This window comes from Humulus lupulus, chromosome 8 (assembly GCF_963169125.1).
Source record: "Humulus lupulus chromosome 8, drHumLupu1.1, whole genome shotgun sequence".
NCBI lineage: Eukaryota > Viridiplantae > Streptophyta > Magnoliopsida > Rosales > Cannabaceae > Humulus > Humulus lupulus.
The window spans coordinates 57,118,973-57,135,956 of record NC_084800.1 but is presented as its reverse complement, the minus strand read 5'-3'; the positions used below and the strand labels follow the sequence as shown (position 1 = coordinate 57,135,956).

The following is a 16,984-nucleotide window of genomic DNA, read 5'->3' as shown; positions in this document are numbered from 1 at the left end:
AACTGTCATAAATTAGTAGGACGTTACAGTTATCGTAATTAAATATTTAATCAAATTTGCATTCAAATTATATATCATTTAAATAAATAAAATTTAAATTTAAATTATATATTTTGTTAAGATATATTAAATTATTATTATTAAAATTAATTTACATCTATTATGAATTTGATGATTAGATATTTTCTTTAATTATTAATTAATAATCATAAATTTGAAAAAAATGAATTAAAATATGTAAAAAAAAGAAAAAATAGAAAAAATGCTTTTGATCAATTTTAGAGTGTTAAGTCATCTCCTTGACTCTCCTTTATATAAATATAGAATATAATTTATTTATTTATTTTTTCTTTAATTATTAATTAATGATCATAAATTTGAAAATAGATGAAATAAAAAATGTGAAAATAGGAGAAAATAGATAGAGGCCTCGTTTGAGACAACTTTTAAAAAAGCTAAAAGCTGCTTTATGAAAAAGCTATACAATAATAGTGTTTAATAAACAGTCAGAAAACAACTTATTACAGAATTTATCCAGAAGTTGGAAAAACTCAACTTTTAACTTTTTGTTTTCTTTCTAAAAATAGCTTTTTAAAAAAACTTTACAATAAATTTATTTATTATATATTACTCAAAATAAACATATTTAAAATAAATTAGTATTTTTTTTGTGTTAAAAAATATTTTTATAAATTATATTTATTAGTTATTATTTTATTTTAGTAAGTTTAAATTAATCAAAGACATAGAAATTGAGAGTTTTGAGATAATTTAAGTTTTACATATTTGTGATTATATCATGAACACAAAATAATACTATTATCATTGTAATTTGAATCTTAGCTACATCGACTAGTTATAATATAACAACAATATATATTTTATAATATAATATTTTTGTTTATGATCACTTTAGTTGTCTCTTATAAAAAACATATTTAATTTAAACATGTGAATCGACTTTTCAATTTCACAGTACTTTAAAATTTGTAATTAACCAAACACTCAACAACTTTTTCCCACAGCACAATTGTAGCTGCTTTTCCGTGCTGCTTTTCCCCATAATACAACTATAACTATTTTTCTCCACAACACAATTGTACCAAACTGGCCTAGAGTGCTTTGGAGCAATTTTTGAGTGCCACATCATTTCCTTAAAACTCTCATTTATATGAATATACGAGTTATTTGCGGTGAAAGTACCTAAGTTATTATGTTTGTAGCATTTAAGTACCAAAATTATTTTTTGGCGGCGAAAGTACCCAATTTAAGAGATGCTTGTGGCAAAAGTATCCAAGTTATAAACAACTTTCATATTATGTAGGTGAATTTAACGACGAAACATACAACTACACTAAACTACACTAAAACATGGACGGATTTACTTTTGTCGCCAAAAAAATAACTTGAGTACTTAAGTGCTACAAATATAATAATTTAGATACTTTCAATGCAAATAACTTTATATTTATATAAATGAGAGTTTCAAAAAAATAATGTGGCACTCTAAAATTGTTCTAAAGCACTCTGGACCAGTTTGGTACAGCTATTGTGGAGAAAAATAATTATGGCTGCGGAGAACGAAGACTTCAGCAGGAAAAAAAAAGACCATTTTATATTTGCACAATAATACCAGTCTATCAAACACTATAAATTTTTTTAACTTGCATAAGTTATGCTCTTCCAAAGTTGCTCTCGTAACAAGGGTTTGTCTGGGTAATAAGTAATAAGTTTTGAAGGTGAGTAGTAATTAATAAGTTGTAGTGGGGAGGGGAGGGCACATGTAAATCCCAAACGACCCGGATGTGAACAGAAAATCAATTATTGGAGGGAGTCACGTATTAAAAACGACAGCTAGTCGTCGTCGTCGTGGGTGCAACTGCAACAGTGTCAAGTGTGAACCCAAGATTTTGCGTGTGTGTGGTGAGCTCTTTGATTTTTGTTAGAACCCGTATCTATAAAACAATCAAATCTTAACCCTTTGGTTATAATACACAACTAAAACCCATATAAATATTCCTATTCCTCCAATTTTTCAAACTTTCTTTATAGATTTATGCTGTTGTGGTTCTCCATTTTCTGGGATCCTAAGTTTAATGTAACTAACCGCCCAATATTCCACTGCCACTAGGCATATCCCTCTTTGTTGTTCAATTACCTACTTCACCCGCCAGTTTTAACTGCTCTCACAACCAATTTTTCCTTTATTCATTCCAAATGCATTGCATTTAATTTGAATTTAAATGGAAAATTTTAACTTTTCAAACCAAAAAGAAAGGAAAATTTTAACTAAAATTATTAATGAGCATTTTTGTGTATTCAAATGCAATAGCCGTGGTTCAGCCAAGCAAAATTATCTATGATATATTTACTCAAAAGAAAAAAAATTATCTATGATATTTACTTAAATATTGATTTTTTTTATTACTAATATTGACACATTCAAACTATTTGTGTATATTTTTTTCGGTTAAAAAAATAGTAGTATGGCATGTAACTGTTGTTATTTTGGTTGTTAAATACAAAATTCATATAATTTATTTTAATATTTCTTTACCATTTACAATGGATATGCTAAAAAATTATATATATATGCTAAAATTCATATGATAAAATTCTATAAATAAATTATATATATGCTAAAAAATTAAGTAAATACAGTAATTGGTTAGAGAATATGTTGTTGTGTTGTTTTATATGCAAAATTTCATTTAGCTTCATCCTCAAGGATTGGCTTTTGCACTATTTTTAACAAACACTATACATTTTTCTTATTTATGAATCTATTTTAGGACTGTAACTAGATCTAAAAATTTACACAAACATTATGGTAATTATGGATTACAACAACGTGATTAATGGTATATTTGTCGGCAGAAAATGAATAAATTAGCAGCAAAAGTCAGCACAGAAAATATCAGGGAAAACAAATTATAATAACACAATTTTATTTAATTTTTAATTACAACAACCACGGCAATAATTATTACTATTACTTATTTATTTTATTTCTAATTATTTAAAAATACATAAAAGAAATAATTTCAATAAATAATGTGTGGATGTGGCGGTCACCGAAGTTGTGGCTTTGATAAGTTGTTTCGTCTTTGGATCTGAGAAGAAAAGCTTTGGTCTTCTTCTCTCTGAATCTGTATCGTAGCAAAAAATCAAACCCCAAAGCAGCAAATATTTACAATAATACCATCGCCCTCCTCATCCTCCTCCTCCTCCTCAATTATTAGACTCTTCTCTCTCTCTCTCTCTCTCTATCTTTCTCTGGTTTTCGACTCCTCTCACTCTCCTCCCTTTTCTTTCTTTCTCGAAGCTCCCATTTATTTCTTTTTATCTTTTTTTTTAGTACTAATTCCCTATTTTTTCTGCTCGATCTTCTCCTCGTATCTCTTTTCCTTCTAGACAAAGCTTCCATTTTCATGCCTTTTTCTCTTTCTCTTTTCTCTCTCACTATCTCTTTGTGTGCGTATATGTATAGATTATTTGTTGATACAAATTGAGATTCGTTTTCGTAATTATATATTGTAATATTCGATCTGCGATATATTGTTGATTGAAGATCACTAAACATTCTGCTGTGTGGAAAGAAGGATCAGATTTTGGTTTGTGATTGCTCCCAAGAAGGAGCTTGATTAGGAAAGGGGTCAAAGTTTATTGTTAAGGGGATATTTGTTTTCATTTTCGAGAAATAAAGACAAAAAAGGGTTTGGTATTGGGAAATGTTGTATTTGAAACAGCCCAATTGCATTGTGTATGTATGGGGATTGAGTTTGGGTTCATTAGGTGAATAAGTTTCACTTAGTAGTTTCTCTATATAATTCTATTTGGCTTAGATATTTCATGCTCTGCTGATATTGTCCCTGAGCCGGAGGCTCGGGGGATCTGAACCATCCATGGCGTCCTCCGATAATGAGCCTTCCATTCACTCAGAAGAGCGTCTACCTCCTCCTGACCATGCCTATATGCAGAAATTCAGGCTCTACGAAACTCGATCGGTATAATCCTCTTCATAACTTTTTTTCACTTGAAATTTTTGGTTTCCTGCATAAATTTTACTCCAATCTGATCTATTTCATTTGTTGCTATTTGTAACTCGTTATGCTTTGGTTCCATATCTATGGACAAGTATGAATCTTACATGTGTCAAATCAGCATTAAGAGTTGCTATTGGCTATTTATGCTAGTATTTAGATGGCTAAAGTTTTTTTCTTTGCTTGCTGTTTGCTTTTCCTCGTTCTTACAGTTATTTATTTATTTCGATTTTGGATTAATTTTCAATTCTTTGGTACTTTGCTGACACACTGCCACTGCCATATATGTCAAAAGGGTTTCTAGAGGTTGTGGGTGTATGGCCTGCTAAAAGTTTTTAATCATTTAGTGTGTATCTTTTTAACTGGTTTGTTCTACCAATTTACACAATTTTTATTAATGTTCCACTGCTACAGAATTTTTACATGATAGGAAGGGACAAGAGTAGAACATATTGGAAAGTACTAAAGATTGGCCGGCAAGATCCTTCCGAGCTAGACATTCGTGAAGATTCAACCACGTATACAGAAAGAGAATGTTCTGACCTGTTGAGGCGGATACATGAAGGAAACAAGTCCATAGGTGGACTTAAATTCATTACTACTTGTTATGGAATTATTGGTATGCGGTTTTCTTACTTTTGTGACGTACTAGATCATTAGAAACAACTTATAGATTTTTTATTTTTATATTTGAACTTTTCTTTCAGGGTTCGTCAAGTTTTTGGGGCCTTATTACATGCTGCTTATCACAAAAAGAAGACAGATTGGTGCAATATGTGGTCACACAGTATATGCTGTATCCAAGAGTGAAATGATTCCTCTTTCAAATAATTCATTTCGTACCAGTATCGCAGATTCTAAAAATGAGAACAGGTCTCTACCCCATTCTACATAAATGTATTTTATCCATGGTCTTTACCAATGGAATTAATATTGCTTAGAAAGATTCACCATTTCTCTTTTTATTTTGGTTTCACTAGTCCATTTTTCTCTTATACTTGGACTTTTCAAGAATTTGGCATCTGCCCTTACTGTTTGAAATTCAGAATGCATTATTAAAATAATGTAGTTTTATCTGGATTATACCTTTTGAATTTTTTTTTCTCATCTCCTTGTGAAATTCAATCTTACATGTTGAAAGTACATGTAACTGGGATGCATTTTCTGAATTTATCAGAGGAATTTTATTATATTTTTCTTAATATTTTAGCGGAGAAGTTAGTGAAGGTGTCAGCTGAACATTCTGTTGTTATCTATAAATATTCATGTCGCACAAGCTTTTTGTTTCTTTTGGATCATTTCTTTTTACGTTTTTTGTTTGCTATAACTTTGAATTCTTTGTTCTATTTACTGATGGCACAGATACAAGAAGCTCTTATGCACGGTGGACCTTACAAAGGACTTCTTTTTCAGCTACTCATATCATGTTATGCGTAGTCTTCAAAAGAACATGTGCACTAATACATCAGGACACGTACTCTATGAAACTATGTTTGTTTGGAATGAGTTCTTAACTCGTGGAATACGGAATCATCTCCAAAACACTGTTTGGACAGTCGCATTAGTATACGGCTTTTTTAAACAGGTGAGCTTTAGCTTGAAATATGAGAATAATAGAAATTCTCAAATATTTCTTAATCACGCTGAGAACTTTGGTGAAAAAATAAATGTAACACACACCCGTCCAATCACATACACATATGTAGGGTATATGATAATTTATACACCATTGATGTACAGTAATTAGTATCATACAGAGAGTATTACTGCTAACCCTTGAGAAAAGTTCCATGCAAACTACAAAGATTTTTTTACTTCTTCCAACAGTGACGGAATTCATGTTCTTGTTTTATTTTATATCTCTTAACTCGTGATAATAGTAATCTATCCAAATTGTATTTGTTTCATATACCTGTGTTCAGTTAAGGAAGAAATGAGTGTAACTCTTATTATATGTTACTTTAGTCTATATCTTTTTAATAGGACGTGTCTTGATATTCTGACACGTTTCAAATTTGTTATATTTGTATATGCTATTTGTCATATATATTACCACCTGCCCCCTTCAGTTTTTGATTTTTGACTAATGCTCCAATGCTATTTAAATATAGGCTTCCCTCTCTGCAGCGGGACGTGACTTTAAACTGACCCTTATTGCAAGACGTTCCCGGCATTATGCTGGTACCAGGTTAGTTTTACTATTTCCAACATAATATATCCTGTCTAGATTAGGAAAAAATAGAAAAGATTAAGTAGCTTTGGCATCATGCATTCAGTGGTTCTACACTGATGATAGTTAGCTGCTCAACAAGGGAAATAATGCTTTACACACACACAACAATTTGATGTAGATATCCTCAAACTCATTACTTTGTCCCCTCCTTCTATTGTTGCTGGTGGAGTTCAGTTGTTTTATCAACCAGATCTATGTATTTCTAACTTTTTTATTCTGTAGGTATCTCAAACGAGGTGTGAATGAGAAGGGCAGAGTAGCTAATGATGTCGAGACCGAACAAATTGTATTTGAGGATCTCCCTGATGGATTTCCTGTGCAAATAAGTTCTGTTGTCCAGAATCGGGGCTCAATCCCTCTTTTCTGGTCACAAGAAACTTCACGTTTGAATATTAAACCAGATATCATATGTAAGTACTGATTTAATAAGTTATACAATTGCTCATTTTTGTGGACTTTATGAACGGACATGTCTCTTTTCAGTGTCAAAGAAGGACCAGAACTATGAGGCCACTAGACTTCATTTTGAGAATCTTGTAAAGAGATATGGGAGCCCCGTAATTATTTTGAATCTGATTAAGGTAATCATTCTTAGTAGACTATTTACTGTTGATATTAGTTTTTTTCCAAATACCCTGCTTCTTATGATAAAACTAGAATACAAAAAAGTCGTATACTTCGATAATCTGTTCTAAGAAATAAAAAATATTTCTTCATAAAGCATGTTGATTAATGTTGATTTTATTTTTCATTTAATATTTAACTGGAACAGACACAAGAGAAGAGACCTCGTGAGTCTATACTTCGAACAGAGTTTGCTAATGCAATTGACTTTATCAATAAAGATCTGACGGAGGAGAACCGTCTTAGATTCCTTCACTGGGATTTGCACAAACATTCTCGGAGGTATGTCAGAATAAGAGTTTTAAGGTGTTTTTTCTAAAGAATATGATGTTTAAATTTCACGTTTCTTACTAAAATGTTCCTTCCCTCCCTTTCTTTTCCAGCAAAGCTACAGATGCCTTGCTTCTTCTTGGCAAGGTGGCTGCTTATGCATTGACCCTAACAGGTTTCTTCTATTTTCAAGTATCACCATCCTTGGAAAGTGACTTTTCTACTGAGCGCCCTTCCTCTGAGTAAGTTTGTTCAGCTCATTTGGATGGTTGATTTCTTTTCTCCTTCTTAGTATTAGATTAATGGAAGTCTTATCATATTTAAAATTTTCATTTGCTGTGTTAGATTATTTGTTTTATTAAAGTTTGATTCATATCTCAAGGAATACTGCATTTATAAGGCAACATCTGTTTTGTATGTGGCAGCAATAATAGTATTGAAAAATAGGATCATCTTTTATTTATTTCTAAAACTGTATTATCTAATACTATTCATTGAATGTTGTAATTCCATTTATGGCACAAAATGTGTCAAGAAACAACTTAACTATTCTAAATGTTCTTGCATTTGCAGTGGTTAGCGTACAGTTTGAGCATTCGTTTTAATCTTTAAATTTAAAAAATCTTTTGGCTCTTAACAGCCTTTGAGTGCAAGTTTTAGTTTGCTCTCACTCACTCATTGATTTGTATGTACTAGTCTAGAATAAAACGTGTCAATAAACAACATTAGTTGGAAATTGTTTGTAGTTGCAGTACTTTGAATATTAGTTCCAACGTTGTCTGGGATAGCCGTTAGTTCTATGATTCTTAGTTTCTACCACTAGCGAGCATGAGCTTAGTTGGGTTTCTTAATCTTTTTCTCTCATCTTCTCATCCCCTTGAGAGAAACATATAGGTTGTTATTGTTGTTGCTTTATTCGTAATTTTTCTTAAAAGTGTATTGGAATAGGAAATCAGTCCTTGCTGTTTTTTATGAAAAAAAAAATGCTTTGGAAAGTTAAAGGACAATGAAATTTCCTAAGCGTAAAATTTTCATGGAAATAGATGAGTTATTTAAGTTTCAGGCTTTTCAGATTGTCATAAGATGTCTGTGAGTAATAATATTTTTCATGTTTTATTCTGTTAATGTTTGCTTGAATATGATTCAGGGAAGTAAACAATGGTGAGTTATCCCCTCAAAATCATTATGACGTAAATAATAACGAGGATGCTAACAAGTTTAAAGTGAAACCTAGTGGAGACAGCAATATTGAAAATGAAAATCATTCAGGCAAGCAACCTATGTTTCAAAGGGGGGTGCTGAGAACCAATTGCATAGATTGCTTGGATCGTACAAACGTTGCACAGTATGCATATGGATTGGCTGCACTGGGACACCAGCTTCATGCTTTGGGAGTTGTTGACAATCCAAAGATTGACCTTGATGATCCTTTGGCTGAGGACTTGATGGGTTTTTATGAGAGAATGGGAGACACACTGGCACACCAATATGGTGGCTCAGCAGCTCACAACAAGGTAATTTTAAACTTCTTATATCCTATCACGTGTTTGCAATTTTTGACACGAATCGCTATCTGAAATGATTTAATTTATTTTGGTTTTACTTGTTTGTTTCTTATAGTATCTGATGTGGTACCTTATTAGCTCTTGTGCTCAATTTGCTTATATGTTCTTAACTGTGATGCCAAACAGATATTTTCTCAGAGAAGGGGCCAATGGAAAGCAGCAACCCAGTCTCAGGAATTCTTCAGAACTCTTCAACGCTATTACAGTAATGCATACATGGATGCAGAGAAGCAAGATGCGATTAATGTGTAAGTTCGCCACATTAAGTTTCATTCTTGTAGCTAACACATTGGAGTGAAGCAGGGTCCTTTAACATATTCAGATATCAGAGTGTAATATAAACCGTAATGGGAAATTGTTTTATCTACTGATTTTTATATATCATGTCATGATGAAACCTTGTTGCCTCATTAGAAACAATTAGTTGGTTTTATTCTGCTTTTCATGATTGGAGAAGGCCTTTGTTGGTTGTTAGAAAAAGTTAGTGTGCAGCATGCTGTTTTGTTATTGTATCAGTTACAGTACTTACTCTTTTAATCCAAAAGGCTTTCCCTTTTAGTTTCTGCTGTTCTATGCTGTTATGCATTTTTATGGGTTTATTTTTTGATGTATGCATGTTCTGTTGCATTAGAAGTGATTCTTTGTTTTTATTTATTTATTTTTATCTTGAGCAGATTCCTAGGGCATTTCCAACCACAACAGGGTAAACCTGCACTCTGGGAATTGGATTCAGACCAACATTATGATTCTGGGAGGGATAGAGATGAAGATGGAAGGTATCTTAACAAACTTGACATCGAGGTTCAAAGAATTTAGATAAAGCAACCTTAACATGATTCTACTTTATTTATTTTTGAAAAGATGATACAAGGACAGACTATATAGTTTATTTTGTTGATTGTTTGCGTCTTAATTATTGTCACATTCACATATTAAATTCTTATAACCTTATTTTGTGTGTCCTAGGTCTATTTTCAAAAGATCTCTATCGGATGGAAACATTCTTCATGAATGCATCTCACCCACATCAGCTAGAAATGGCAAGCAGGAGAAATATCCTGACTCAGGTTTGCCTGGGGAATCACAAGACAAGAAGATTCTGAGTGAATCATCTCCTGAAATATCAACTTGTGAGAGTGATATTACTAACTATTCAAGGTTTGTACCACTGTACTCTTATATGCTGTCAAATTTGCCCAAATTGATTTATACACTTGTTGAAACTTACGTGGGTAATTATCTCAATGTAGGTATACACCCTCAATGCCTCGCAGGCAACTTTTTGGGGATATTCAAAGAGATCGCGGCCATGAAAGTGATCAAGTATACTTTTCTGAACATGATATGTCAAACTGGTCAAACTTTCTTGACCTGGACTGGCTATCTTCTTCTGGGAATTCATGTGAAGAAGAGCCATATGAGAGGTAATCTTCTATTATGTTCTTGGAAATAATTTATTGATGGTGTTTAGGTTTAGGATAAATAGAAAATCCCAAACGTTAAGATTTAAGCTCAATTATAAACATGAGTATAGGTTGATTTTATTTTCTCTGATTATATATATATTTTTCCTTTGGAGGACAGAAAAAATACACGTGGATGGATTAATTTTGGGAGGGTTGTTTCTTGTCATTCTGAAATGTATAACTGGATATATAACATGTATAGGTCATCACTACTCGCAAGCTCTCCAGTTGAGGGACTATCATCTGAGAATGTCATCAATGGAATAATGGGAGAATCTACCCCATCCACAAGTGAATGTGGATCCACCTCAAAGGTCAGTACTTAAGCTACTATATTGAACAATATTAGTAATTACATTGTGATTTTGCATCGAGATAACTAGTTAAATGGTAAATTGGGGCTGGTTGGCTCATAAATTACAATGATTGGCCGATAATATTTTTAAACGATACTGCAGGAGTTCTTTTTTTCAATAGTGTTATTGATTGGAGGCTATTCTTGAAATTAATGGCTCAAGGTTGCTGTAAAATTCATGTTTTGTATAGTTTAGATTAAAAAAATTAACTTTACAAGTGTTGATTGTTGAATTTATAAGTATTGTACTTACGAAACTTCTGATTTGTGATTGTTTTGTTTTCAATGGTCCTGTTTTTGTTTGCGAAATTGTTTTAGGAGCCATGATATTGTAATATTGTTAATTTGTTCTTGGGATATCTAGTTTTCTTGTTGTAGAATGATATTTACTACTTTGGCCCCATGATTTATGGTTATAACTTGTGATAGAGCTAACTTGTGACAGAGCAACGAGTACCTCATCAATAGGTTTCAGTAAATTCTTGAGATTAGGTTTGTTATAATACAGACATCATCCCTTAATTGTGTTCAGATTTTTATAATTGAAACTATATTCGAGCGCATACAAGAGACAAAAAAAAAAGAAATATGGCTATACTTACTTTCTCCATTTTATGTGTAGGAGAGAGAACGAACAGAAGCAGAAACAGATGTGGTCTATGGACGGAGTTCCAATGTTCTTGAGGAATATTCAGATAGCTTTGTTCATTGGGTCGACTTTGGAGAGACACTGTGCCATTAAAGTCTAGCTCATTTTTTTTTTCCAAACCGCACCATTTTCGCGCTACCTTTCTCTTTCATTGGATTCAATCTGTTCGGGAAATGCCAATCGATGATCAACGGATAAGAAACTATAGCATGCATCATCGCACATGAACAGAGGAAGAATGACATCTCAAGGGACTGGCATTCTTTTGAGAGTATGCTTTCTAGAAGCAATGATCCTGGCTCACATGTATGAGTTATAACATGATTGATTTCATCGTGAAAAACATCAGTCGGAACCGATACAAAAAGTACAGAAGAGTAAATAGTTTACAGTTACATTTTTTTTCTTCTTCCCCTTTTTAGGAGTTTTTCCTTCCCTTAGTTGGTGGTGACTAGGTTTTCTTAATCACTGTAAATATTTTTCACCGTATTCGCCAGAGCTCAACTTTTAGAATTTCAGGTCAATGATTCTTTATATTGCTTTAATCCTAATTCATGGTGAGGGGTGGGTGCTAACGATGGGGGCCTAGCGTCTACAAGGGATGTGGTGTAGAATTGAGCTTTTGAGCTATGAAGACCTAGGGGCCTCAAATTTTTAGTCTACTCTTATGACTTGTTGAGCGTCATTCAATCATTCAAAAACTTGACGAGTATTTTTGCTTTTGTTAGTTCGCTGTTCAGGGATATGTCCAGATTAACTATGACTGTTGATTAACGTGTTGTTCCCCTTTCCCTACCCCGCTTTTTGCTTTGCTGTCTCAATATCTTACTTTTTCAATTGCCTACACGTGAACATGATATGCAATATCTTAACTTTTTCAAGTGTTTCAAATCTTGAGATGGATGTCATTCTCGGCTTCCATCATCCATTTTTTTTTATACAGGAGAGGTACTGGTGACTTCCATGACTAGTGAAAAAGAAAAGAAAAAGGTTTCCTTTATATCATTATATTACTTTTCTATAATTGGTAACGATAGCTTAATACTCAACTCTTAAGTCATACTACTCCAGTGTCCTTGTGAAATATATGTCCTGACAAGGTCGTGTTTCTCAAATTTGTTCGATACACGCTATAGGGATATTGTATTTGTTTAATCTTCAATTTGCAAGACTTTTAACTTTGTTTTTTTTTTACTATTGTAGACGTTCCACGGTTTATTAGAGCACTTTGTTTAAAATACTAATGGATATTTTGAAATACATTTTCTTTCAAAATATAAAGAATTGTTGATAAAGATTTCATCTGAAGATATCTCAACCCTTCTCCTGAAAAAGGGACTATCGGTGTGTTGATTTTTATAGCTTGCATTCCAATAATCTCTTTTTCATGGGGCTACCAAAGTTCCCAAATTCTGTATTTAAAAAGTGATGTACGGTTTATTGTAATAGTAATTATATAAAATAGAAAAAAAAATGGATTGATATATTTAAAAGAAATAGTTAATATATCTATTGAGAGTTCTCTTATTTGATTGAACTCAATTAATACCGACAATAGAACTCCAAGATCATTTTCAATGAAAATAAATGTTCATTCGAAATTTATTGAAAATATATAAAAATATATTCTAATTAATTTTGACATTAAATAAATTAAAATTTTTAAAGTCCAATTAATAAATGGTTATTTACTGTTGTGCCATAGTTAACACGTACATATTTTTAGCATGTTATAACAGACCATCAGAGAAGCATTTTTTAAAAAAATAAATTGCTAAAATATAGCTCCAACTAATTTGTCACCTTTTGCAATGAAATGTGACCTTTTTAATCTTAGCTTTTACATGATAAATTAGTCTGATTAGTAAACTCGGATCAAGTTGTTAACGTTTGAAACATCAAACTCAAAAAAGAGGGAGGTGGGACCGCAAATCCAACAGAGAACCTAAAGTTGCGTGCTTCTAAAGATTATTTTACTAAATGAAAAACAGGAACCGAAAAAATGATGCATTAGGAAAAATGAGTTGTTAAGATAGCACCATAATTGATCTATAGAATCCAAAAAGATTGCTGAAATCTCAAGAAAATGAAAGATAAAAGAAAAGCTAGACCACCCAGATGAAAAAAGATCAACCAAGGATGGGTAAGATGCGGGTAACATGGTCCAAAGGAATGGCATCAGCACTGTTTTTCTTAAGTTCTGGATGGTTGAATTCATTGCGGGGAAGGACAATGAGCTGGCCCCGAGCATGACCCTTCTCTAGTATCCAACCACTATTGGCTACATGCTGCTCAAGAAATTTGTCAAGGCTCAGACCTTCGATGTTGATGGCCTGCAACAAACACATCAATCCCAGATTACAAATTCTACCAAAAGTTTACTGAGTTCTGACCAAGAGTAAGCTGAACAAAGAATAAAAAACTGTACTTCATATGCAAATCAAAGAATCTTTACGTATAACCAGAATAATAACACCATCCTATACATAATTTATGCATTTTTGATACATAATCTTAAGTATGAGAAAACGCTACCTCAGCAAGCACAGATCTAGGGACCTTCTGATAAGTCAAGGAAAGGACATGAATTGCGTAGTCTTGAATTGCTTGCTCAAAACCTGCAATATTAATTGGACTTGTTAGCCTTTCTGCAGAGAGCAAATAACTACATATGAAATATAGAAAACTTAGAAAAGACAACAGAATCATAACAGCAAACGAGAAGCAGATACATTTCTATAAGAGAAGGGAAACTCACAAGCTACGATAGCTAGAGCATAAGATGAAGGACTCACACACACACGAAATATAGAAAACTTACTGCAGATAGAAAATAACTACATACGAAATATAGAAAACTTAGAAAAGACAACAGAATCATAACAGCAAGCCAGAAGCAGATGCATTTCTACAAGAGAAGGGAAACTCACAAGCTACGATAACACATGTACGTTATTAACACTTGGAGAGATATATCAATAAGAAGCATTAAGTTACCAATAGTTGATCAAAAAATGTCCCATGACCAATATAACCGCAAATAAACTTTAAATTGCAGATGTAGTAACAGTACACAGTTGTAGTCCAGTCCAGTGTCCAGTAAATAACAGTGATTCTCTCGAAACATTATTGTACCCAAATAAATGAACATAGTCTCCCATGTTTAGCCAAAGAAAATATTTGTCAAACAGGGAATGCTAATAATAATGCAATAAATAGTTTATTCATGAAACCAAAAATAAAATCCTAAAGGTTATTAGACAATAACATATTATCACTTACAACAAAATCCTAATAACAAAAACCAACCATTTTTTTATATAGCATGCACAGCACACATGGTGCACAGAATAAACTACAAACAAGCAAGTCCCAAATTCAATATCGAACCTGAGACCTCAATCTTACCCCTTCCTCCCTCATTACTGAGCTAGCCTCAGTGGCGTTTAACAAAAACAGCCGTTAGAGAATAAATGAGAAGAGTGCGCCATTACAATTCAACATACCTGGCACAACTTCAACAATATGACGACTTTTAGCTGCTTCATCCCAGAACTGACGGAATCTACCCGTCTGCAAAGGAAAGACGTAAATATCTGTTCCCACTAAAGCATACGAACCAATGAACAGAGTACAAACATACCTCCAAATAGTGCGATAGAACAATTAGTGTCTTGAATTGCTCCTCCATTTGCTGATATCAACAGGAGAAAGCAACAAGGGATTAAAACTAAGTTTTGAACAATGGAACTATGCCCTCCTCAATACTCTAATAGTCAACGACAGTACTTGAAATGGTCAGTACTCAAATTACAACTTTAATATCGCAAAACCAACTATACGAAAAAGTGGAGAACGATAGGAAACGAAATAATACCACTCTTTCTGGAATCAAGAAAAGACAAAGGCCGAAATCCGGAGCGGGCATTGCCATAAGGGCCTACATAAAATAGATAAACAAAAGAACATTACTTGTGTATGTCAATCATAAAAAAGGTTCAAGAAAAAAAAAACAGACCTTAACCAATATGCGGGCAACAATCTGACTACTCATTCTCTCTGGCTCAAACTGCACCAAAATTTATACATAAAACACAGCAGATTCTAAAGTTGGACAATTTAAGAGGCATGAAACTGTAAAACATACATACCTGATAGAGGCGAAGGAGGCAAAGATTTGCATCAAGACTGTAGGTCTGCGATGAAACCTGATAGTGCAAAACAAAAATCAGCCCATTACTCAAATTTGGAAGACAATAATACCAGTTAACCTTTCTCCCCAGACATAAAGATAAATTTGGAATTCACAGATCAATACCTGCTCGTTGACATAGTTTTCAAGCTCAGAAAGGATTTCAGGATTGTAGGGATTGACAGCGAGAAGCTGCTCCACCATTTGTGCGACTTGTTGCTGTGGTGCTTGCTTTGGAACTGGAGCAACATCTCTTTCTCTCCCCATTTAGTTTTTATAAATTCTTCAAATTTCGTTTGTCAGAGTCGATTCGAACTGATCCTATTCCTCTGCAAAATCTAAATGGGAAGCCCTAGCGATGCGAAAAGGAATGGAGGACGAAAGGGTTTTAGGTATTTGTTAATCTGGCTTATGAATGTGAATGAGACGACTCTTTGAAATGACCAATATGCCCTCCACTTTTCTTTAATGTGTGTAAACCATTTAACAAAAAATGTTAGGGGTGGTTAAATAATATGGTCTAGAATATTATTAAGAAAATTATGATTGTCTCGTAGTTATGTCAATTCAATTATATTATTTGGTTATACATAGGAATTTTACACAATAATTTGAAAAATTAATAATATGTACAATACAATATATTATGATTGTTGAGAATATTTAGAATACACTTTTTTTAAATGATCTAAAATTATCATCTTATGGAGTAATTTCATTTCTACATTAATAATATTCTCCGGAATAAAAAAAGAAAAATCTTACACCAAATAAGGAAATATTGAAGATTTCCATTACTATCAAAAGATTACTCCTACCAAACAATCTATTAATGAAATTCTCACATGCGACCCTTACAATCACTCTATTTTATAGGCATGTAAGAGAATTGCTATTGTCTGTGGGGCACAACCCAGTCCAATAACACTTGACACAACAAACATTTTTATTAGTGCAATTTAGTATTAGTCCTACATCTTTTAATTTACAGATACTAACTTACATCAATTATGTGAGATTGTGTTGGAAATCGTTAGTGTCTTTTAACAATGCTATACATTAAACTCAACCAAAAACTAAAAGATCACTAACAACTAATTATAATAATATCTAGTCAATAAAATAATTGAATGAGCGAATCGCACTCCTATCATGGTATTTTAGGTAAATATACTATACTTAATTTTTAGTACATTTTGATTGAAAATAATAATAATAATGTAGTATATTTTAGCTAAAGTACTAGACTTTATTTTATTTAAGTCCAATAATAATATTTTATTTTAAAAAAATATACTTGAATTAACACTGCATATAATTTTGCTAATTTAGTATCTGATCTGTACATGACCAATATCATGGCCAGCATGACCCTGTCATGACTCAAAAAACAGATATGATCAACAAGTCTATATGATCTGTGCAAAAGATAATTTGTACATGACTTTAAAATGGTCAACATAACACTTTCATGACTCAAAAAACAGCCACCAACCACAACATCCAAATACCAACTTTGCATAACACATAACAGACACCAAAATACAAGATTCAGCCACTAGTTCAAAATATAATCAAAAGATGAAA

The 16,984-nt window shown here is 32.5% G+C and overlaps 2 protein-coding genes across 3 annotated transcripts; one reads left to right on the top strand and one right to left on the bottom strand.

Annotated features, from left to right (window-relative positions):
• The first annotated feature begins 3,077 nt into the window (after positions 1 to 3,077).
• LOC133797355 (phosphoinositide phosphatase SAC3) lies at positions 3,078 to 12,000 on the top strand. Of its 2 annotated transcripts, none has more exons than XM_062235234.1 (16): positions 3,078 to 4,007; positions 4,458 to 4,662; positions 4,751 to 4,916; positions 5,406 to 5,628; positions 6,155 to 6,231; positions 6,499 to 6,686; positions 6,760 to 6,857; positions 7,049 to 7,182; positions 7,284 to 7,412; positions 8,318 to 8,684; positions 8,862 to 8,983; positions 9,410 to 9,511; positions 9,702 to 9,893; positions 9,986 to 10,159; positions 10,320 to 10,515; positions 11,179 to 12,000. In XM_062235234.1, the coding sequence occupies exons 1-16, from the start codon at positions 3,906 to 3,908 to the stop codon at positions 11,296 to 11,298; spliced, it is 2,595 nt and encodes an 864-aa protein (XP_062091218.1). In that variant the 5' UTR covers positions 3,078 to 3,905; the 3' UTR covers positions 11,299 to 12,000. The 2 variants fall into 2 exon arrangements, with proteins under 2 accessions (XP_062091218.1, XP_062091219.1); XM_062235235.1 differs by having other exon boundaries at positions 3,079 to 4,007; positions 10,404 to 10,515.
• A 1,191-nt stretch (positions 12,001 to 13,191) lies between these two features.
• On the bottom strand, positions 13,192 to 15,825 carry LOC133797354 (eukaryotic translation initiation factor 3 subunit K). Its single transcript, XM_062235233.1, has 8 exons — positions 15,524 to 15,825; positions 15,357 to 15,413; positions 15,224 to 15,274; positions 15,083 to 15,145; positions 14,849 to 14,899; positions 14,712 to 14,778; positions 13,741 to 13,823; positions 13,192 to 13,538 (listed from the first exon to the last, which is right to left on the bottom strand). The coding sequence occupies exons 1-8, from the start codon at positions 15,662 to 15,664 to the stop codon at positions 13,335 to 13,337; spliced, it is 717 nt and encodes a 238-aa protein (XP_062091217.1). The 5' UTR covers positions 15,665 to 15,825; the 3' UTR covers positions 13,192 to 13,334.
• Between the last annotated feature and the right edge of the window lie 1,159 nt (positions 15,826 to 16,984).

Coding starts and splice junctions, on each gene's coding strand:
- LOC133797355 (XM_062235234.1), top strand. CDS start 3,906: ATGGCGTCCTCCGATAATGAGCCTTCCATTCACTCAGAAGAGCGTCTA. Junction 6,232..6,498: donor CGGCATTATGCTGGTACCAG/GTTAGTTTTACT, acceptor TTTATTCTGTAG/GTATCTCAAACGAGGTGTGA. Junction 10,516..11,178: donor AATGTGGATCCACCTCAAAG/GTCAGTACTTAA, acceptor TTTTATGTGTAG/GAGAGAGAACGAACAGAAGC.
- LOC133797354 (XM_062235233.1), bottom strand. CDS start 15,664: ATGGGGAGAGAAAGAGATGTTGCTCCAGTTCCAAAGCAAGCACCACAG. Junction 15,146..15,223: donor TTGCCCGCATATTGGTTAAG/GTCTGTTTTTTT, acceptor TATTTTATGTAG/GCCCTTATGGCAATGCCCGC. Junction 13,824..14,711: donor TATTGTTGAAGTTGTGCCAG/GTATGTTGAATT, acceptor TTAATATTGCAG/GTTTTGAGCAAGCAATTCAA.